The 22137-nt window shown below is 53.4% G+C and overlaps 1 protein-coding gene across 3 annotated transcripts in view; it reads right to left on the bottom strand.

The window, feature by feature from the left end:
- Window positions 1–22137, bottom strand: part of LOC118784006 (vacuolar protein sorting-associated protein 13B-like) — a 281109-nt gene that overhangs the window by 114294 nt on the left and 144678 nt on the right. For all 3 annotated transcript variants that reach the window (XM_036537972.1, XM_036537973.1, XM_036537971.1), the window contains exons 22-26: window positions 13250–13484; window positions 11345–11565; window positions 5998–6201; window positions 2519–2690; window positions 441–555 (exon numbers count right to left, since the gene is read on the bottom strand). In XM_036537972.1, the coding sequence (XP_036393865.1) occupies window positions 441–555; window positions 2519–2690; window positions 5998–6201; window positions 11345–11565; window positions 13250–13484 (947 nt within the window). The remainder of the gene's footprint in view (window positions 1–440; window positions 556–2518; window positions 2691–5997; window positions 6202–11344; window positions 11566–13249; window positions 13485–22137) is intronic.

Genomic DNA, 22137 nt, shown 5'->3' with positions numbered 1-22137 from the left:
CCAGAGAACGAGAGGTGTAACTGTCCTGCAGTAGCTTGCGGTGGGATACAGACATTGAGTGATAATCTGAGAAAACAGCGGGTAGACGGTGAGAGAAGAGGCCAGGAGGGGCAGAGAGGACGCCCCCGGACGAACATTCCTCCAGACTGGGCCAGGGTGTTCGATGTCTGGCTGACTCCTCTCTCTCCCCCGGCCTGATGTCAGTGGGATTGAGGCAGGACGTGACACTGAGTGCTATTTTCTCACATTATTGCTTAATGTCTGCAAGTGCCTTCTCACACAGTGCCTGTGTAACCAGTGCCATGGCAGCCAGGTTCTCCGCCTGTCTGAGTCCTCGTTGCTCCCACTGTCTATATGACGGGATGTGGTGTCAGAGCACTTACAGGAAAACGAGCTCATCACCAGCGAATGGCGGAGCGCTGTCTCAATGAGCGCTGTACCTGCTCTTGTAGTGGTCGATATTGAAGCTCCCCACTTTGCACTTGATCTTGGTATATACGTCCTGGACATCCACTGAGGCACTGAGGTCTTCCAGCTCTCCGATCACACAGATCTCTGTCAATGGCAGCAAACCCAATAGGGGAATTATTTGGAAGTATTTAAAGAGGTTACACAAAAAAGGTGAAGGTTGAAGTTCAGTGATTAGTAGTAATTGTGGTGGGGTCACAACAAAATTGAGGCGACGTAGGCGTGTGCATTCGATTGTGTGTCTGCCTGTGTGTATCTGCGTGTATGTGTGTGTGTGTGTGTGAGCATGTGTGCGCATGTGGACAGCTCTCTGAGTATGTGAGCATGTGTTTCTGTTGGCATGCACGTGAGTGCGTGTGCGTGTATATGTGTGCTTGCCTGTGTGTGAGCACATGTGCGTGCTCTCTCCCTGTATGACATCACTAAGAGAGCCCGAGTTCATGGTCTATAGCGCGGCAGACGGCCCTGGTCAGCCCGGCGCAACACATGGCGGTAATAACGCTGCATGAAGGCGAGCTCCTCTCCACGGGGTCAGCGTGGGTCCCCTGCTCTCTGTTCCTAATGAACAGCAGCTTCCTGAGTGGAAGGTATTTCTCCCAACAAACAGAGGCGCGCTGTCAAACACTGCAGCGAAGCGTCCTCTTGCCAAGAGCTGGGGGCAGCCCGCAAACGCTTGGTCAGAAAGCAAACTTCCTGCTTCCCCTGTTTAGAGGATGATATATCCGTAAGCCCCTTTGGCTGTCCCGATCAGCGAATGCCTCGGTGCACCTGAGAGAAAACAAAAACCCTACAACAGCAGGAACCCTGAACTCAGCCTTCTACAGGCTACACTTAACTATCACTGTTTAACTGATTAATAAAAAACTAATGAGATTCAGTAATCGGTTCTTTCAAAGTTTAATACCACGATACTATATGTCAAACAATAAAGTTCGAGTGGAACTGTACGGACTATAAATATTAGTGTAACATCAGTGGCTGAAGTCACAGAATAGTGATGGAAGTGTTCTCCAGAAATGTAACCTTCCTAACTTTTCATCAGGTTGATGTTGTAACAAGAGCTTTAAAAAGAAACTGTATTGCACTCAAAGGTGGTAATGGAGAACTCTGAACGATGAACGAGCACTTGAATGCATTAATGTCTTGTTTAAAACCACTGTTAAACAGAAGAGAAAAATGTCCCTGTTTGGACTGGGTCTGTACTGATTCATCCCAAATTGCATTTGATTGCGTCATGTGGACACTTCACTGTGTCTGTGCTCCTCTGATTCGTCAAGTGTTTACGCAAGCGCTGTGCTGAGATGTCTTTTGGATCATGACTCCTCTTTGAGAGAGAAAAAAAAACTTGGTCAAGGACAGCCAGGCTTCCAGACTGTCAAAACATGACATCATTTAGGATTCACCGCAACATTATCTGTGGTATACTGCTGTCTACAGGAATCCGTTTATAATGTTACACATTTCACATTTGTGCAGTCCTTCCACGTTTGAGCAATCCTGAGATGTTACATGGATAATTAATTAATGCCTTAAAAAATGGCACCAGTGACAGGGTTACTAAGCAACTCAGGCTGCAAATATGTGGACAACCCCTGGGATCTAAGTTACGTTTGGGATAAATGCTGGGCCTGTTTTTAGGATGCTCCTAAATCAAAACATCTCTGCAAGTCCCACACAGAGGTCCGTACTCGAGCGTTTCAGGCGGCGTGATCTGGTTGGCAGATGCTGGATGTAACAGAGACCAATCAAAGGTAAAGCTGGCTTTTCAGCAGGACAGTAATTCAGAGAGAGGAGAGGTGGCTCGCAGAGGTTTGTCGTTTATTCGTCTCCCCCCATTTTCTGAACGGAGGAGTGGAGAGGCAATGACTGCATCCTTCCACGTCGCCTGCCAATTCCGGGTGGCCCAGAGTATCACCGTCACTGTGATTTATCCCTGAACACCATGTCCCAGGCGCCCTAATCCCACACTCCTAACCTGTCCGAGCAAAATCTACATCTCCCTGAAAAGAGGGGTGGGGGGGCGTGAGGAGGAGGTGGGGCGCGATTTTACCTGTTCTTTTGGCGGCGGGATCAGGCGCGAACAGCTTGACGGTGACTTTTGGCAACATCCACTGCATCCAGAGGCTGACCTTCCCGCTGGCACCTCCGATGCTGCTGGTCTTCTGCTCCAGGGTGACCGTGTCCGAGAACGGGGAGTCGTCCCCCGCTGGCACGGAGTCCCCCTGGGGGTGGAGCAGATGGGGAAGGGGGGGGGGGGACCTGTCAGTCGGACCGGAGACAGCGCATTTCTTCCGACCGTCTCAGTGACACACTCCAAATGAATCTGTGGGAAACCGAGGGCTACAAATGCTATTCCCCCCGCCGACCGACGCCAAAGAGCCAGCGCCAATATCTGTCACTCACTAATGTGCACTGATACAAGCTAACTTTTTATCAGGAGCTGTGAAACCGCGGGTGGAAAAACAGACAATAATCTTAAAAAACATCATGAACTAAAAATAATGCAAAAAATGCATCTTGGGAAAAAAGAGCTCCCCTTGCATAGCCATAACAAAGCGGCAGAAGTCTTCATTTACTGATTACATCAATGCTGGTTAGGAAGAGGGGGGCACGCTTCCAGCAGGCTGAGGAGCAGGGGCACTATGTTCAACTGCCTGCTCACGGTTTCACCCACTCCCAAGCTCAGTGTCGGGGGGGGGCTGGTTTCAATTAGAAGCATGGACAGCAGGCATGACAGCTTTAAGTGCGTGGATGTGAGGGGGGGGGGGGGGGGGGGGGGGAGTCCCACAGCTCCTTTCCCAGCGTAGAGACTAGTGTTTGTGTGTGTGTGGGGGGGGGGAACCAGGACTGCCTCACGAGTTTAGCTCATTACTGGGTTTGGCAGGCGTTCCCGATGACAGCATCGCGCGACATGTTTTTCTCCCCAGAGGGTAGCGCTTCCCGAACGTATGCGCACGAGTGGCCGTCGGCCCTGGGGGGGGGGGGGGGGGGGGGCTGATCCACTGCCTTCCCACCGCGGTGCTATGTTAGCAGGGCCCGCAGCCCGTGAGTAATACGGCGGTAACAAGGTTATCACCCGTCCCAATTAAAAACCGCCAGATTATACTCTTTAAAGGGAAAACAGATGAGGCAACTATGCGCCCCTCCGCGGGCCGACGCACATTTGTGAATTGAATTTAATTGTGAGGTAAAGGGTGACTACATAAATCAGTGATGGCCGATGACAGTAAGGTTGACAAATTATGATGGTGCCCATTAAAAAATACAGCTGCTTCACAGAGGAGCCCGTGTAATTAAACAGGAGGGCACTGTCGTTTTGAGGGCTCTGGCGAAATGACTCCTTTGCGGTGCCCACATGTGATTTCTCCTAAACTCTTAAATTAATTTTCCTGAAAACGGCCATTTAAAATGTTCACTGTTTCACATTTGCTATTAAGAGTCATTTGTGATTGTAACTTCAATGCCTTGAAACATTCATTTATGATATATCTTTAACACAATACAGTGACACTTTCCTTATGTCCAAACCGTATGCTTACATTGCTTTGAATAGGAGCCAACAGACTAATCACTTTGGAGTGGTGCTCAAAGGCCATTGGCCTATTACAGCAAAGACAGACTGATAGATGAAGCGTATGTTGCCACAATAAGTTTCGTGTAACAGAGGACCGGGATAATGGTGGAACACAGGCAGCTGGCAGGCAGTGTAAATGAGTCACATGCTAACATACGCTGCCATATTGGGACCCCCTTACCCTGCACACAAACATCATTACTTACAATATTGCAGCCATTGTAATTACAGTGTTGGCTTACAGTTTGGGCCGGTATGGGAAACACGAGCCTCGAAACAGTGTGGGAAGCTCAGGCTAGACCCGTATTCTGACCCCTGCAGGGACCAGTTGGGTGGGGGGGTGCGTGGGGATCGATTACTGTGGGGTCTCAGCTGTCGTTTTGACTATCCGGTGCTAACTCCCCCCTAAGAACACGGCCGCCACTTAAAACTGCAGCCCGGATGACAAGAATTCTTCAGATGATAAACGTTCACATAATCACTATGGGTACCGAGCGCGGGAACAATTCCCTACGGGGGGGCAGTCGATCACACTGATCCGGCGAGCGGGGTGGGAAGGGGGTGGGGGAGCATCTCGCCACGCCTCACCCCTTGCCCTAAGGTGAGGTCTTAAGGACCAGATGCAGGGGGCGGGACCCGCCACGTTCCAGAGCAGCCACGGGGGGCCCCCGCGGCCCCTGAGCTCGGTCATTTTCCCACACCTCCACACGCCAAGCCCTAACGTATACAGCTTAATTCCTCTAAACGCGCAGAGGAGCCTAGTTTATTTTCTCTGGAGGGTTTGTCTTCGCTCATCAGAGAGACCCAAACAGAGAGGGAGGCGGGCGGGCAGGCAGGCTGGACAGTGTCAAAAAGATGGGGCGGGGGAGGGGGTGTGCCTAACCCCCCACCCCCCCTCCCAAGACTTACCAAAACAGCTCCTGCATTCTTGTTCAATCACCGGGCTTCCCCAAGGACTAAACACTTCTACCACTGTTTGCTCTTGGGTAAACAGTGACAAGTGGGCTGTCACAGCCTGCGCACTACCTTAGAGCCCGCCGCTCTGGGGCTCTGGAAATGATGGAGTGCCAGTGATGTTGCAGGCCCCGCCCCCGCCCCCGCCCCGCCCCCTTACGTCCCACCGGGGGGGGGGGGTTGGGTAACTTTGAATTGCTAATGCCACATACTCCAACATATCAGACTGCTTCCTAAGAGCCACATCAAGCCACTGGCAAGAGGAGGAGGAGTGGTTGTCATGTGCTCAGCGCTCAGTTTCGGTGTGATCTGTCCTCTCAGACTGCATTCCCCCATCATTTGCGCACTGTTCCTGTCCATGTTTTATGCACTGCCCTTGTAAACACTAAATATTCAGCCATCAGATCTTTCCACCTGAGGGTACGGGTGAGCAGATTTTACCCAAGAGAGAGAAGGCCTAAAGTGGTCACTGAGGGCTTGAACCTTTACTAGCACACCGATCATGAATTCCCCGAATGTAGTACTTGACCTGAATCTGGATTTCCAGCTGCACAGATGCTGTGTCCAAAGCAGGTTCTGGAACCAGCTCTAGACAGGACATCATGCTGAGGAAGTAATTATACAGTGCAATTATACAGTAGTGTCCATGCCACAAAGTGCCCACTGCATGCACTTTAAGGGTGAGGAGATGGCCTGGATTTCTGCAGTGGATAAACACTGACTCCAGTCCACAGCACTCTTCCACACTCTGCTGCTATACAGAGAGAAGACTTACGGTGTGTGTGTGTGTACGCGTGCGTTTTGCCATCGGCATTTGTAGCAGTGATTTGAACACCAAGGTGAAACTGATGAAACCAACAACCCCATCAGGAGCCAGATGGACCCCCAGACAAAACGAAATCACCCAGACAACCAACCCATCGTAAACAGGACTACTTAACACAGCCATGGGTTTTGTATCAGTGTTCTCTGTCTGTCCGCGCTCCCTGCTCGGGGCTGACCTCGGTGGGCGAGCCGAAGTCGGCAGAGGGGCTGCAGGTGCTGGTGTCGGGGGGCGCGGTGCCCGCGCTGCTGCGGACGGGCGAGGGCGGGGCGGCGCCCGCGGGCGGCTCGGGGTAGCTGGACGTCTGCCTCAGGAAGCCCCTCCTCTGCAGGCGGGACCAGGTGGAGCTCCAGCTGTGGAAGAGCTCGTACAGCAGCTGCACCTGGAGGAGGAGGAGGAGGAGGAGGAGGAAGAGTCTGCATCCCCTTCATCTGTGTCTGACACGCTGTCCTGAATAAAGCCGGACTCAGGGAACACACACAAGTGTATAGGCACACAGCGAAACACACACACACACAAACACACACACACACATAGCCCCCCTATAAATGCATATGTGCGTAAACACACACACACATACACACGCACGCACAAAAACAAATTCTCCCCATGCACACACCCAGCATAACATTCCCCCAATTACAAACACAAACACCCACACCCACACAGCCGACACACACACACACTCACAAACACACACCCAACTCCCCCACATACACAACCATCCTCTCTGTTTTCAGAGTTACTTCAGATCAGACCAAAGACAACAACAACGCAAAAAACCACACCACGCCTTACTTCAGAACAACTGCTTTGCGCGTTCTCGCGGATTTCTGTCATTAGTCAGGACTTCAGGACCAATTCGCTTGTTCTGACTTGGCAGGTTTATGGGCACAGGACACCACGCAATGCAAATGGCGCCCAGAGGAGAGGAGAGGATGGGGGAATACTGATCTGTGTGCTTTCTGTGCACGAACTCTACCACAGCCCCGACGCCGATAGCCCCTTACGAGCCCACGGGGGGCCCTTTCCCACAATGCTCTGACACCCAACGTGTCTTCTGTTCCCTTCTGTAAATCTTACTTCCCCTTTGAAGATGAAAAATTAATAAGCGCTCTTGGTTCAATGTTCTCATTTGTCTGCCATTTATTCGGTTGGAACGAGCCAAACCCCCCCCCAAAAAAAAACACGAAAAACAAAAATAATATCTAATTCGCACGAGCCATAACTTCAAAAACATGCAATAAAGCAAAAACAAAAATGAAGAAAATAATAAATCCAGGACTTTGTAGTATTTATTTATGCAGTGGATTTTCGGGGGAGTCTTTTACAGTGAGCTAATTTCTGGACGTGAAAGCGCCCCTGCGCTCCAAGCTCTCGGGCTCCCCAGGCGCTGCGCTTCAGCAGCAGAAAGGGTCCCGCAAACGGAGCGGGATCCAGCTTGGCCCGCAACTGTTCCATAAATAAGCATAAATCAGGGGGAGAGCAGGACAATGCATTACTGTGCGCCGTTTCAAACACATCCAGGGAGAGAGCGCAAACACGGCCCCGCCGAGGGCCCTCAGCTGCGTGCCATACCCAACCTGTCCCCACCGTGGGAGGGGGGATGCCCCTGTTTTTGAGGGTGGGCGGGCGGGCGGGCGTGGGACACCCATGGGAGCAGAAGGGTGCTGGTCCGGGCAAAAGTGTGGTGCAGTGGTTGAGGAGCTGGTCTGAAGTTTGGAGGGTTGCGGGTTCAAACCCTGACTTGGACACCGATAATTCATCCCCTGAATGTTGTACTTAACCTGACCCTGGATTCGCAGCTGCACAGACGCTCTGTCAAAAGCATGTTATGGAAAAAGCTTTTGATAAGATCTCATGTTAAGGAACTAATTACACAGCGCAATTACACAGTTCCATCCATACCCCAGACAGATGCATTAACCAATCCCAGTGTCTGCAGCTGAGCAGCTTAACCTGAAGACTGCCAGCCAGCCCATGAGATCCCACAGGCTGTTGAGAGTCCTGCTAACACCCGTGTTTGCCTCCTGTGCCGTTTCCCCTCCTGTCACAGATCACATTGTGTGGCAGGAAAGAGAGGTCACTTTGTCACTATTCTGGTTCCCCTGCTAGCACCAGGCAGGATGAGTGAGAAACCCGCCACCGTCATTCCACATGGGGAACGTCACTTTCAGGACGAAATGTCATCCTCACTGAGTATCCAATGACATGGGAGTATTGAAAACTGGAAGACTTAAAACATACCAGCCCCTCATCATAAACAAAGGTATGTTTTCAGCCATTATATTTTATGATTCATCAACACTTGCGCGGAATGAAGCGTTATTTAGGAGTTCCCCTGACTGCCCTGACTTGTTTATTTGCTGGTGAAGCGTCCTGGCAGAGCACCGTGGCTCGGAGCGGGATGCTGCTGACCGGGGCGGGGGGCGGGGATGGGGACGGGGACGGGGACACAAGCTCCGACCTCGCCCTTCCACGGCACGTTTCTGCGATCCAGCCCCGCCAAAGGAGGCATCCGTCAGCTGACAGCTTTATGAAGTCCGGTTAAAAACTTGCCTCTGCCGCTGGGTGACTTGGGGGTCTGTGTATGATTGGGGAATGCAGAACACTTGGGAAAGTGAGGGAGCAATAACTCAGGGAGCGTTCCTGTGGCACTGTGCGTTTGAACACGGTGGGGGGGTTTAAAAAGTCTTTGAAATGAAAATGGGGAGAAAGTGGGACTTTCACACACGTGTCGCGCGCTGTGACTGTTCACCTTGGGTGTTCTGGCTGCGTGCGACAGAGGCAGTTGCCAGGAATCGGGGGACAGGGCTGGTGGTCTCCCTTCTGCTGGGTGACGGGAACACCCCCTCCTTCACCCCCCCAGGTCTCTCCCGCCCTCTCCATCTTTCGAGCCCACATTTCCACTGTCCCTCCACCTGTCTCCTACTCCCAAACAACCTGCTCTATGCCATGTCCCCCTTCCTTCTCTTCCATCTCTCCCCCATCCCTCGTTCCAGTGAGGGTGTCCCCGTCGTACCCCTTGCGCAGCGCGCGGCTCTCCCCGCACAGCTGGGGGGGGGGGGGGGGGTTGTGGGGTCCCGAGGCGGTGGGAGGTCTCTTTTGTTCTCCGCCTTGGCAGCACTTCTTACAGCGCTGCGGCATGGCCCAATCGTCATTACTTTAACCGCCTTCTGTTCAAAATTAGCGGCTGGTTTCCGAGGCCGGCGGCGAGGAGAGAGGCGCTCCCAGGCCCGAGGCCCGGGGCAGAGGCGCGAGTCACGCCCACGGCCTGCTTCAGTCTGAACGAAAACAAAGAACAGTGGACAGCAGGACTTTCCCCTCCTTCTGCTTCCCTGTGTGAAACACGAAGGACATGGCAAACAGAAAGCATCTCTGCTTATGATCCCCACACTCTCTGTATGACGGTAACACAGTCGATGCCCACAGCACAGTGCTAATACCGCGTGCAGAGGAAGGACGCCCCGCCTCTACTAGGCCCCACATGACAGTGACATCAGAGATGGCCACAGTGACAGCGCGGTTGAAGGGCAGTACCTACATGGCCCAACTGAAGCTCACAGAAGCACACTGACACCGTTCCTCCGGAGTTTTCACTCAAAAGCATGGTGTAGCTAAAATGTCACACACTGAGAGAGGTAACCTAAAAAGCCTAAAAAATTTGTGAGATACAAACGTAATGTACCATTATATACTGGAATATATAATACTGGAATATATAATACTGGACGTTTTCCACATTTTCGCAACTGTAAGAGGCACAAGGCACAAAAGATTTGCCCTGACTGTACTCTATGTGCTGGTTATGGCCCAGGTGCTGTGCGTTGCGTAAGAGATCCATCAGCACACCAAGTACACATAAGGAGAAGGGTGCATACTGCACTGCACGTGTAAGGACCGCATTAGGCTTCTGAACAAAGAAAAAGAGAACGGGAGGAAAAGAGAGAAAGAAGAAAAAAGGATGAGTCTTGGAATGTCCTCTCAGGGACCAAAGCAAACAAGCGCACGCGCCAGACCCTGTGGTGTCCGCCTCGGCGAGTCAGACGGGAGCGCAGCCGCGCCACGCGCCCTCATAACTCGGAGCACAAACAGGACGCCGCGTGGCGCTCGGCACAGCCAGGGCCCCGTTCAGAGTTTCCACGTGGGACGCGCCTCGGCCAGGTGTCGCGTTTGGGGCAGCCGGTCTTAGCCCCCCTCCCGGTGTGAGCGGCTCCGCTGAGGCCAGCGTGCGCAGGGGGGACGGGTGCCAGCGTCTGCTCGGCGTGTTTGCTGAGCAGCGGCCCGCGGGCCTCGGTCCGTTCCAGCCGGCTGCCGTCGCGCAAATGCGTGCGCTCTGATGTAATGAGGCCGGCGTTTGCCTGCCTGCCCCCGCCGCCCGCCCCTCCCGACCCGCTCCCACATTCTTTCCGAGAGCCGCTCGGGGTCGAGGCGAGGCAAAGGGGACGAGGGGAACCCACAGCACCAAACACCGCACAGTCTGCAGGCCGTGTGCGGGCTGGGGGGGGGGGGGGGATGGGGGGGTCAGTGTTACAACATCAGTACCCTGGCATAGACACATGTCTGCGACACCCTGGGACAGTCGTACCACTGGGTTCACAAAGGCAAAGGACTCTACGAGGTCATGCTGTAAAGTTCAACGGTCCTCCTTCAGCTAAGCAGATCAGCAGTACTGCACCTCTTCCAGGCCCAACACCATTAATCTGAGTCTGCTAATGCTCTCCTGCTTTTTCAATTGAACGCCGCTGTGCTGTACGTGCGAGCGTGTTCAGAGAGAAATTCAGGCCGGAAAAAACACAAATCCAGGAAGCAGAAGTCACCAGCTCCTTGACCCCCCGGTTTTGGTCATTATTCCACTGAGGGGGGGTGGGGGTGGGGGTGGAGGGTGACTCCTGCGTGCGTGGTTGGGGGCGACACCACTGCCAGGCAACCCTGAGTCACACGAACGAGCCGCACACCTGCAACTCATTCCCGCGCATTAGCCAAACGTGCGTCTTAAGCCGCGGCCAGGGCACTTTGAGAGGAGCTCAGAGAGAGGGAGAGGGAGAACATTCGAGATCACATCAAAGAGGGGCCCGGCTCCTGCCCTCCATCTCCGAAGGCTGCGATGGAGAGACCGGCTGGCGGGAGAGCGCAAGGTGGCGAGATTATGTAAGACAGGAATTTATGGAGGCTTTTACAGGACATTCCTGCGCTGTCCTGAAGCCGTTGCCCACCGTAAACGCCTCGTATCGTGGTAACATCAGGACACTGGTACGCTACCAGTGAGAACCAGACAGGTTCAGAGTGCATCGCTATATGGTTTTAATGGACACTACTGCTGCTGACATAACCAGGGATTTGACTGGTCAGATAAAAAACACATGGCAGGACCAATGGTAAAGAGGACACAATGGGTGCTTATGGGGGGGATGACTGCACACTCACACAGTCCCCACAAGGGCATGAAACAACATCAGACACTGTATGCATTCCGAGCACAGTACTGTTTACTGTGATTGGGTGCTGCAGTGACATGCACTGACCTGCGGGTTGGAGCACTTGAGGTGCAGTGGCTCCAGGTCCACGTGCAGGCAGACGATGAAGGCGTGTCTGCCCTCAGGCCCCGCCCCCTGCAGCTTGTGGGTGGTGACAGCCAGCGTGGAGGTGCAGCCCATTGGCTCCAGCAGGCTGAGGGACCGCTGCTGCCCCAGGAGGGTGTAGACGCTGAACTGGCTCAGGTTCACTGTCCAGGGGAAGGCGTCGCCTGCGTGTGAAAAGGGTCATTTACATTCAAACACCTGGGATGGTCTACGAGGTAAAGCGAAAACCCAGCGAAAGCACTTCGCTGGACATACCGTACCAAGTATTTATAAACCTGTGCTTAATCTTCTGTGTGTGCTTGGGTGTGTCTTTCAGGATGTGATATGATATACCTGCACATGTGCAATGATAAGTGCAAACTACACATGACAGAGAACAGCTCCAGCGGACTCTGTAATCCATCTTTACAAAGCCTTTTTTCACAGCGAACCGTGTGCCAGCCAAACTCTCAAAACACAGGACCTAATCTCAAAAGGCCAAAACATTACGCACAACGACAGCGTCAGGTATGGAAAAAGTTCTTTTTTTCAAAAGGGCGAGGTGAGCTTCTGGGGGGGGGTTTAAAATCTCGTGGGGGTACTAGGTTTACCCCCCGCTCCTAGCAGCAATGAAAGGAGCCCTTTGAGGCCCTGGCTGAGCTGCAGCAGGTCCGCACCGGTACAGCTTCCCCTGCATTAAAACTCCCCGGCTTTTAAAAACCTGGGGTCCGCCGTGGCGGGGAACTCTCTCATTCTCACAGGCATGAAGGGCTGAGCTGCCCGCGCCGTCTGCATTGCTTTGATCCGCCGCATTTAACGTGAGAGATGAAGAGGCTTTCAAAGGAGGGGGCCGGATTACAGAGAGCACGGGCTGTTAATTTTTACTGCCACGCTGACAGGCGCCTGACGTAACTGTTTTTACTTTTCTCATTTGCATGTCCAATTCTGATGTCACCAGTGGCTTGGGAAAAAGGGGCGCCTCTCTGATTTTTTTGGGTGAGAAGTTTTTACAGGACAAGGGATGATTATGTCAGTGTTGATACCAGGTGCATCTGGCCAATCCGATCCGGCTTTGTCAAACTGTGAAGTTTCCGCGGAGGAGGGGAAAACAGATTCTTGTTCTCTGACACAGGTGCCAGACTGCTTCTGAGCAGTGGTCCTGGAACTCTGGGACCCAATAAAAACCTCAGTGCCCCCTCATGACCCCTCAGACAGTGCAAAAGTAAACTAGACATTGGGGAACAAAAGGATATCATTTTCATCTAAACAGATTAAATATCCTAAAAAAAAAATTACAGTCTTCAGACCGCTCTTATTTGACTGAAATGAATAGTTACCTTTTGCAACTTTCTATGTTGTGAGAGAACTGCTTGTTCAATTCTACACTGTTTATACATATCTTCTACTCAGACTGCGGAATAGATTAGGTGATTTGGAAAGGCCAAAATGGATTTCGAGCATCGATACACTTTTACAGGCGCACAGTGGCGATGGTAATAATTGCTCTTTTTATTGGGCCCAACCACTGATCCTGCACTGTGAGAGGACTCATATTAGGTCCTGACCCACAGTTTAAGAACCACCGCTACTGATGATAAAAAACAGTCTCCCAGATTTATAACTTGAATGACTAAAAATGAGTCTTGCAGATGTATGACTTGGGGGTGTACTGTACTTTTCAGACCAGACGTGTAATAATATGATAAAAACGTGGTGAAATAATATAACTAATATATTATGATATAATGATATAATAAATGTAAGTTAGCGTGGCACTCTGTGGCTGGGGATGAGGGAGTGCAGTCTGAGGTGAATATTCAACACCGTGATCGGGTGACTGGTTGGGGGGCCCTCCCGTGAGCTACGTACCCTCCTCCAGGATGGGCCTGGACACCACGAAGGGGATCTCCTGCAGGGGCTCCATGTACTTGTGCCCGGCGCTCAGGACGCTGACCTGGGGCAGGCAGACCACCAGCGTCCCCGGCATGCTGGCCTGGTTGTGGTACCAGCTGCGCACGGTCCCTGGGATGTCCCCGCAGACGATGGTGCTGGGCGACGGCAGGCTGTCGTTGGGGAGGAACACGCAGCACGACTGCAGCTCCAGCTGGAAGAAGGGAGAGGAACCATGAGGAACATCCCTGCCCCCCCCCCCCCGCGCAGGACCACGCCCATACCCCTACCCATCTCCCTGCGGTGGGAGAGCTCCTCGTCACATAGCCGGATTCATTTTTACGCTTAACTGATGCGGGCGAGCGTATGCAGGCAGAGGAGCTCCAGCACACACCTCACCTGTACGAATTTAGCGTAACTACTTACATTACGTGCATTTAACAGACGCTTTTATTCAAAGCGACTTCCAGCGCAATGCATCCAAGTGTATCCAAGTTAAATGAGGAACAGCATGCGACCAGGCCGACAACACTCCCGGACCAGTAAGTGTGAGCATAACACTATTCAAGCCCTACAAGTTTACTTGTGCAATCTGACTAGGTAACAGAAGCCAAGTATAATGACTGAAAAAATTAATGAACAATAAAATTAACTAAAACCACAACCATCGCTGGGGTTGCCTTGCATCTACCCCTGTGCTGATTCAACAAATAATCCTTACTCAGGAAGTACTGTGGGAGACACTAGACAGAAGTTATAAAGGCATTCTGCTAAAGAGGAGAACTGCATAGGTTCCAGCAGGTGTCTGGAAATATGGCCAACAGCTCAGGTGCTACGCATTGCTTTTATCACGCCTGAAGGTGCTGCGGTCATCTGTGTGTACTTATTAACACACACTTCATAAGAGAGAGCGGAGAGCAGGTGGTGCGCTGGGACACAGCGGGGCGTGGTGGTGTTGAGGAGCCCGGATTCCCGGGAGGAACAAGGGGAGAGCGGAACATGGGGGGAGCCGAACGAGGGGGGAGCCGAACGAGGGGGGAGCCGAACGAGGGGGGGGGCGGAACGAGGGGAGAGCCGAACGAGGGGGGGGCGGAACGAGGGGAGAGCGGAACGAGGGGGGAGCCGAACGAGGGGGGGGGGGCGGGGCGAACAAGGGGAGAGCTGAACGTGGGGGGAGCCGAACGAGGGGGGAGCCGAACGAGGGGAGAGCGGAACGAGGGGAGAGCGGAACGAGGGGGGAGCCGAACGTGGGGGGAGCGGAACGAGGGGGGAGCCGAACGAGGGGAGAGCTGAACGTGGGGGGAGCGGAACGAGGGGAGAGCGGAACGAGGGGGGAGCGGAACGAGGGGAGAGCGGAACGAGGGGGGAGCGGAACGAGGGGGGAGCGGAACGAGGGGAGAGCGGAACGAGGGGAGAGCGGAACGAGGGGGGAGCCGAACGTGGGGGGAGCGGAACGAGGGGGGAGCCGAACGAGGGGAGAGCCGAACGTGGGGGGAGCGGAACGAGGGGAGAGCGGAACGAGGGGGGAGCGGAACGAGGGGGGAGCCGAACGAGGGGGGAGCCGAACGTGGGGGGAGCGGAACGAGGGGGGGGAACCAAACGAAGGGGGGGAGCCGAACGAGGGGAGAGCCGAACGAGGGGAGAGCCGAACAAGGTGACCCTTCATCGGACCCCGTCGGCCCGCACAGCCTGGCTTTCGCAGCGGGGGCCCAGGGTAAGGAGGGGTTGGGGCGGGATATACCATTACACGACCGTCTCACGCCGCTTCCTCTTCTCATTACTCTTCAAAGCGGCTTTTGAAATCGGAACAGCTTCACGCGCTGGCTCGTACAGCTTTCGGGTCTTACAGGGCGGCACGCACCAAAAGCCGCCGCCTCTGTACGGTCTGCTCCGAATCTGTAAGAGGTTAAGCTTTAAAGCAGGTGTACGCACGAAGCCCCGGGTTCAACACCGCAATGCAGGCCTGTGACCCACGCCACGGTTACACCACCAGCGCTCTCCCTGCAGATTCCGAAATCTAAACGCATATATAAAATCTCAACACAGGAAGTTGTTTTTTTATGTTTTTTATAAAGATCGTGTGTAACAACTATTCTTCAACAATTCTGCACAGGTTTCTGTGAGACTCGGGTTCATGTTCCTCATATCTGACCCCCCCACCCGACTCGTACTGTTGGTTTTAAATATCACTAACAGCCCAGACAGCAGAATCCCCGTATGCTGTTCCCTCCTCTGATGCAACCCGCTGCCCCACCGCGACCCGCGGCCGACCGCGGCCAGCTCAACTGGCTGATCTGCGTGGCCGCGCAGGAATGAGCGGCAGCCGGTGACACCGCCAGCGGGCTGCCCTGTCCTCGGCCTCCCCCGGCCAGCGCTGAGGTCAGCGCAGCTCCAGGGACGAGGGGAAGACAAACAGTCGCGCTGGAGAGATTCCCGTCACCGGAGAGACAGGCAGGGAAACTTCTGGCCCCAGCCTCGTCCCGGAGGACCCCGCGCGGAACGGACAGTTCCTGTTTCTGGGACTCTCTATCTGCGGCAACAAGACATCTTCTGGCGCATAAACCCTCCACAAAACAGGCTAAAACGGAAACACCTAACAAATAACCGCAATCCTGGACGGGACTGCGGCTTCCCCACTGAGAGGCATTAAAACCCCGCTGACAGATGACAGAGATGCCATCTTTATAAATATGAAACTGACTAAATCATTCAGTTTTTTTTTCTTTTAAGAGCATCAGATTAAGATTAAGTCCACTGCAAACTGACTGTGGAATCAGAAGAGACGGCGCTCTGAATGGGAATCCATATGTCACCCTGTGTTCCCCTCACTCTACACTGTAAGCCTTTTCTTCTGACCATAAACATGAGCTTGATTTACAGAGCAGAAAAGCTATCAGAAAACACAATCATTCACGGTCGTAAGCGTGCATGTGTCCATCTCTGCTGAGAGCAGCTGAATCAAGAACAGAGCAATATTTATTTTCGTGGGCGTGGGGGAGTTCAGGATTGGGGTGAAGGGGGTTGTAACATACGGGTGTGTGTTTCCACAAGATGTTTGTTTTAGTCATAGTCAAATCTCTTTTTCGCAAAACTGACTACAGCCTCCCCTTCGAGGACTTCAGCTCCAGTCTGAATCATGCAATGGGATGAGGCCTAACAAACAGGTGGGCTCTGAATGTTTCTCCCTCAAACTCTCTGAGAGGGGGCTACTCCAGACCCATCCCGACTGCGAGCGGCCTACAGCAGCAGCTTCCCAGTCTCTCTCGGGCAGCAGGCTTGGCTGGGACCCCCCGTATCTTCCCTCAGAGTGAGTCACCAAGCTAGCCCCCCCCCCAGCCTCCAGGGGGAGCGCCCTCGCCAGCCTTTGAAGCCCGCACCTCACGGCCGCGCTGACGCAGGGGGCTCTGCCAAAACTGCTGACGCTCCCCCTCTCATCCCGCTCCGGGCTCGTCCCGTCCAGTAGTCACACTGCTTTGATTCACTGTGGAAAATGTGTGTTTTTACGGCCTGCGGGCGGTTCGAGTTCAGCCTCGGGGTGACGGTCAGGGCTAGGGGGGGGGGGGCGCACGTTAAACTGACATGTTAAAGTGCTCTCTCCAAAGACCTGGGCAGTGTCCTCCGTCCGTATAACACCCATGGAAAATCTGCGTGTTCAACAGAATTATGTTTCATTACATTTCTGTCATTTAGCAGGCTCTCTTATCCAGACTGACTTACGATTTTATCCATTTACACAGCTGGATATTTACTGAAGCAACTGTGGGTTAAGTGCCTTGCCCAAGGGTACAGCAGCAGTGGGGGAATCGAACCAGTGACCTTTTGGCTAAGAGTCCTGCTCCTTATGACTACGCCACGCAGAATTAGCCTCAGAGTCGGTTCTGGGGTGACCTTTGAAGTATCGTCTTAGCTAATACCGGTGTCATGCATTTAACTCCAGCCCCTTTGAATGGCCCTTTTCAGCTGATGAGGGTCTGGGTTTTATTCCATCCCACTATGAGGGTTAATCCAGGTGAGCTGACCTCTCTGTTATGAGGTCAACTCAGTTTCTCTCACAGCTGGGGCTGTGCGACTGGACTGTGCTGTTTTTTTTGCCCAAAACGCCTGAGATGCAATTATATTTTTATCCAGAAGTGGACTATTTTCGACCACGATGCGCTCATGGAAACCTGGCTCTTTTGCGACCAGCAAGGCCACTTTGGTTCCCAAGCACAAATAACCACTGAAAGCAAGTCAAGCAGTTATAATACGGAATATCATTTACACAAATGTTCCCCCCCGCTGGGGTTCATTTATAAGCTGAACTATCCTTCACAGGAAAAAAAGACCCTGTTTTGTGCTGTAAATAACCCGTGTAGAATAAATAGCACATAAAACAGGCTGGGTGTTTGTACACTTATTTGGTTTTAAGCATCGTTTGCGCATTCTGTGCGGGAAGGGAGGGTCATTTTTCATCTCGGATTACCTCACATCCTGTCAAAGTGAAACCAAATCCCTCCGCATAACAAACCGTTAGTATCAATGCTGGGGCCCCACTCAGCGCTTTAGTTACTCAGTGACAAATTGGAGGGGAAGCGGACAGAGGGGACCCGGGCAGAGCCGGGAGCTTTGAGGAACGCCATCGGCGAATCGGCCCGGACGCGATTAATGACCTCGGCGGTTCTGCAGGGAGATGTGAGTGAAACTCCCCCGGTCTCCCCCTGACTCTGAGCATGCCGACGCATACAAAGGGACCGCGCTCCACAGCCATGATTGTGCAGGCGTCCGTCATCGATCGGCGGGGAGAAAAAGGGCTGGTCTGCAGCTGAGAGTGAGAGGGGAAAGAAAGGAAAAGGAAGAAAAACTCCTGCTGGAGCGCAGCCAGGACACCTGAATTAACATCCCTCCCGTCTTCTTCAAACAAGTGCTGTGAGACCCCCTTTCTTTTTAATATCCTCCTGCGCATGGGGGTCTCTGAAGGGGGGGGGGGGCCACCTGCAGAAGCACGGCGCTCGGCAGACCGCGGCTGCGTGTTGGTTTAGTTCGGGCGGAGGCGTGACGGCCAGGCCGCCCGTGCTGGGGGCCCGTGTGGGAGGCCCGCTATGGCCCACTGGCGGGCTGTGCTGTTTACGCTGAGGAGCGGAGACGGCGCCCTCTGACCCGACCCCCGGGCTGTGTGGGGGTCACTGATGGGCACATCTGCGTGCTTACGTATGTAAGCGTATGTGTGCGTATGTGTGTATATGTGTGTGTGAATGTGTGAATGTTTGCATGTATGTGCATGTTTATTTGTGTGTGTGTGTGCGTGTGTGTGTGTGTGTGTGTGTGTGTGTGAGTGCCTGCATGCACGTATGCCTAACTGCAGCTGAAGGTCCTGTTCAAAAGTGGCTTATTTGCAAGTGCTCTTTCACTGCCTGGGTTGCGGCCCTTTTCTCCCCTGTAGTGCCATTAACCCCCTGCCTATGACACACATCTCTGGATTCTCAGAAAGAAAGCAGCGTGTCCAGCAGCACACGGACACCCCACATGGGGACAGAGTGCTGAGCTCTGACAGAGCCTGGGGGACGCGTCACTGAGCCAACAGCATCAGCATCACAGCCAGCACTAATCCCATCAGGCCCGGCGCAGAGAAATGCAAAGCCATCCTGCCCGACCTTACGCACATTCAGTCCCTCTGTGAAAAAGTTCCTTTACCAAAAACACAAAACATTTCGACATAAATCGGGGTATTGGGTTAAATGCCACATCGACCAACAATGCATACACATCTCACAGCAAACAACCACCTAGCTAATGATGCCTCTGAGAAACAACCAGCAAAACCACAGGGGGGCAACACTTTCAATAACACTGTCGAAGACAGTAAGTGACAAATTTGAACTAAGTCGGGCAGAAGGCGCAGTCTACTGTACTCCTATATTGGCTAATTGAAAAGGCCGCGGCGCCTCTTGCAGAGATAGCACTTTCCTCAGGAGCCTCGCAGCACAAAAGGAAACTATCAGTGAGTAATGAGACACGGGAAGTGGGCCTGCGATAGGGGGAGGAAATGAGAACCACCCCGCCAGGATCCCAGGTGAAAACACTTGCGGCGGCGGCCCGGGGAGAGCGTGCTGGAGGGGCTCCGCGCGGCCCAACACATCCTTTTGTTTTCACAATCCGATACTCTCCCTGAACATGACCCCCCCGGGCAGCCTGCGCACGGGCCCGTCCCCCTCCACACGGGCGCGAAGAGCGCAAACCGCCCCCAGGAAAGAGAGAAAGCCCCAGGGTCAGCTAGAGACGAGGATCGGTGCAGACTGGCTCTCAGGGTTCCCCCTAAAAAGGGGTCACCTTTGAAAAGGGGGGTTAAGAACGTGAGTTTCGGTCAGCGAGAGAAAGGGTTGGAGATGGGGAGTGGGGGGCAGCCCGTGTTAGCAGGAAGGTTTACGAGGCGGCATTAAGGTAAGTGCCTCATCAGCACTGGGGCCCTGGAATCCAGTCATACCTTAAATAAGTGAAAGGCCTGGCAAACACATCTGTACCCCGCCCCCCTGCACCCCCCACACCCCTCCGTGCCCCCCTCCTCTCGGTCCCGCATTCTGACCCCGGCTGCTTACAGAAGCTGACAAGCCCTCGCCCGGCCCCCGCGGCCGAGGTGGAAATCTGAAAAAATAAACGCCTCCTGACACCAAGGCTTTTCTTGTTTGTTTCTGCTGGCCGGGCTGTTTGCGTTACCACGGCGACTTAATTGCGGCTTTGATCGCGGGTTTATTGACCCAAGATCGGCCTTTGGGCTTCCACAGGGCTCTCTGCGCAGAACACCGCATGGCTGCAGAAGGGGGTGGCCAGGCGTTCGGGTGCTCCAGGCCTCCCGGCTCTCTGCACCGCTCATTACGCTTATAGGACGGCCCCGCCTGCACGCTCTTCCATCACAGCCAAGGGAGGTCATCGGCCGGGCTCTGTAAGGCCACCGGTATGTGGCGGTTGAAGGCAGAGGCCTCTCAGGCCACACCGCAACCTTCCCCTGGAGCTCCTTTCGGGCACGCGGCTAATGACATATCTACCGTTACACTTCTGGGTCTCGATTTAGACCCGGGCGCTACCAGAGAGCCCCCCATACGTCATCGGGAGGGAATGTTTTCTCAATGAATTTGGGATTTGACATCCATTCCTCCGTGAGAGGCGCGCAGGGTTCAGCGAGAGTCCTCCGAGTGTTACCCCTGCTTTATGCTCCGTGAAACCCCCTCTCCCGGACCTATCGCCCCTCTGCGCAGAAAACACCGGAGCCGCAGTATCAAAGAGTGTCTTTCTGTGGGCCTTTACATAAACAGCCGTGTCATTTCCGATTTCTGTCAGGAGGAAGCTGAGCTACCTTTGTGTACTCTGCTCGCTGTGGTTTTTGGTACTTGTGTAACTGAGAATTCTGGCCCTGCACCAGACAAGGTGAGCTGTCGGGCTAATGCTATGCTAATGCTAACGTTATACAAGATGGTAGCTGAGAAGCACTGTAAGCTCCGGAGTCAATATTGCAATTTACATCTAGTAATGTAAGAGGATTGTTTTGTTTGCTTTTAAATGAGGGGGGAGGGGGGCAGTGCCTTCGACCTGAGTCATTTGCAGCTTGCACCATACCCACCAAACAAAAACTTCGAAAAAGCATTCCCTACCAATTTCACTGCAGTAATAATCATTTATGTCCATGCAATATATTAATTCATTAATTTTCTGGGAAACCTCTGTGATTTACGTGGCCGAAATGAAAGCTGCAATTGTAAATCTTGTGACAATTCGGAGATCTAACAAAGGTGGGGGGGGGGGGGGGGGGGGGAGAGAGAGCAGAGAGAAAGAGAGAATGAAGTAATCTGCCTGTAAGAGCAGCTCCAGCCGGGGGTCAGATCCTGTTCATGGAAACCATCTGGCCGGGTCCCTCCGAGCCACACCAAACACAAATGATCTTTTAAAAAAAATATCCTATTCATTAATGCGTGGCAGCTGCAGGCCAGCGTTACTTCATTTTTCCATGGCAACATCCTTTCTGTTTCAGGGATCCCATTTCAGTTTTGGTAGCAACGTGCACCTCTGCCAGCGCTGAACACATTCATGTGTTAAATAGAAGGAATTATTGCAAATTCCTGAAATAGAATCACCTCCTACTCACTTCTGATTATGTCAAGGCTGGTGAATGTGGGTGTCCCGTTTGGAGGCGGGGGCGAGGGGGCGGGGGCGGTACTCCAGGGGCCGTGCCCACATGGGGGTGAGGCTGGTGCCCACCGCTGAGGTCAGGGCCCGCCGTTGAGGCCGGCCTTCAGCCGTAAATTGAAGTGACTACTGCAATTACACCACCTCCGCACAAGCGTGTAACCAGCTGGCACTTTAAAACACCGCTCTTCCCTGTTGCCTCTTTTTTTTTTTAAAATATTCGCCAAACCTGATTGGCCACAGCCTCTCAAAATGCACCAAATGACTGCATTATTGCACTTCTTTTTATATCTTTATATCGCTTGGACAGCACGCGTTTCCTCGCTTGCGTTCCCCCGGTGGCGGTGGCAGAATGTGGGAAAGAGATTAGACCTCTCGCTTTCACGAGAAGCCTCTGAGTTGACGAACTGCCGTTTCATCGCAACGAAAGGGCCATTTCCCTCACACGGTTGCTCTCAAGCCGGCGTAAATTGACCCATTTTTCTTCACTCCCCCTCGTATGGTTTCGGCATTAAGGGTCCGTGGGCCTGTCCAAGCGGGCCGGGAGAGCGCCTCACGCCCGGCTCACACGTTTCCTCATTTCAGAACACCGAACGGCAGAGACTCCAAGAGGCGAGCGCCGGACGGGGAGAAAGACGAGGTGAACGATCGATCCGGCACTCCCTGAGCAGCAGACGCCTGCCGGCAGGATATTGCGAGGCGAGAGTCACGGA

This window comes from Megalops cyprinoides, chromosome 10 (genome assembly GCF_013368585.1).
Source record: "Megalops cyprinoides isolate fMegCyp1 chromosome 10, fMegCyp1.pri, whole genome shotgun sequence".
Taxonomy (NCBI): Eukaryota; Metazoa; Chordata; class Actinopteri; order Elopiformes; family Megalopidae; genus Megalops; species Megalops cyprinoides.
This window is presented reverse-complemented; position numbering and strand designations above follow the sequence as displayed.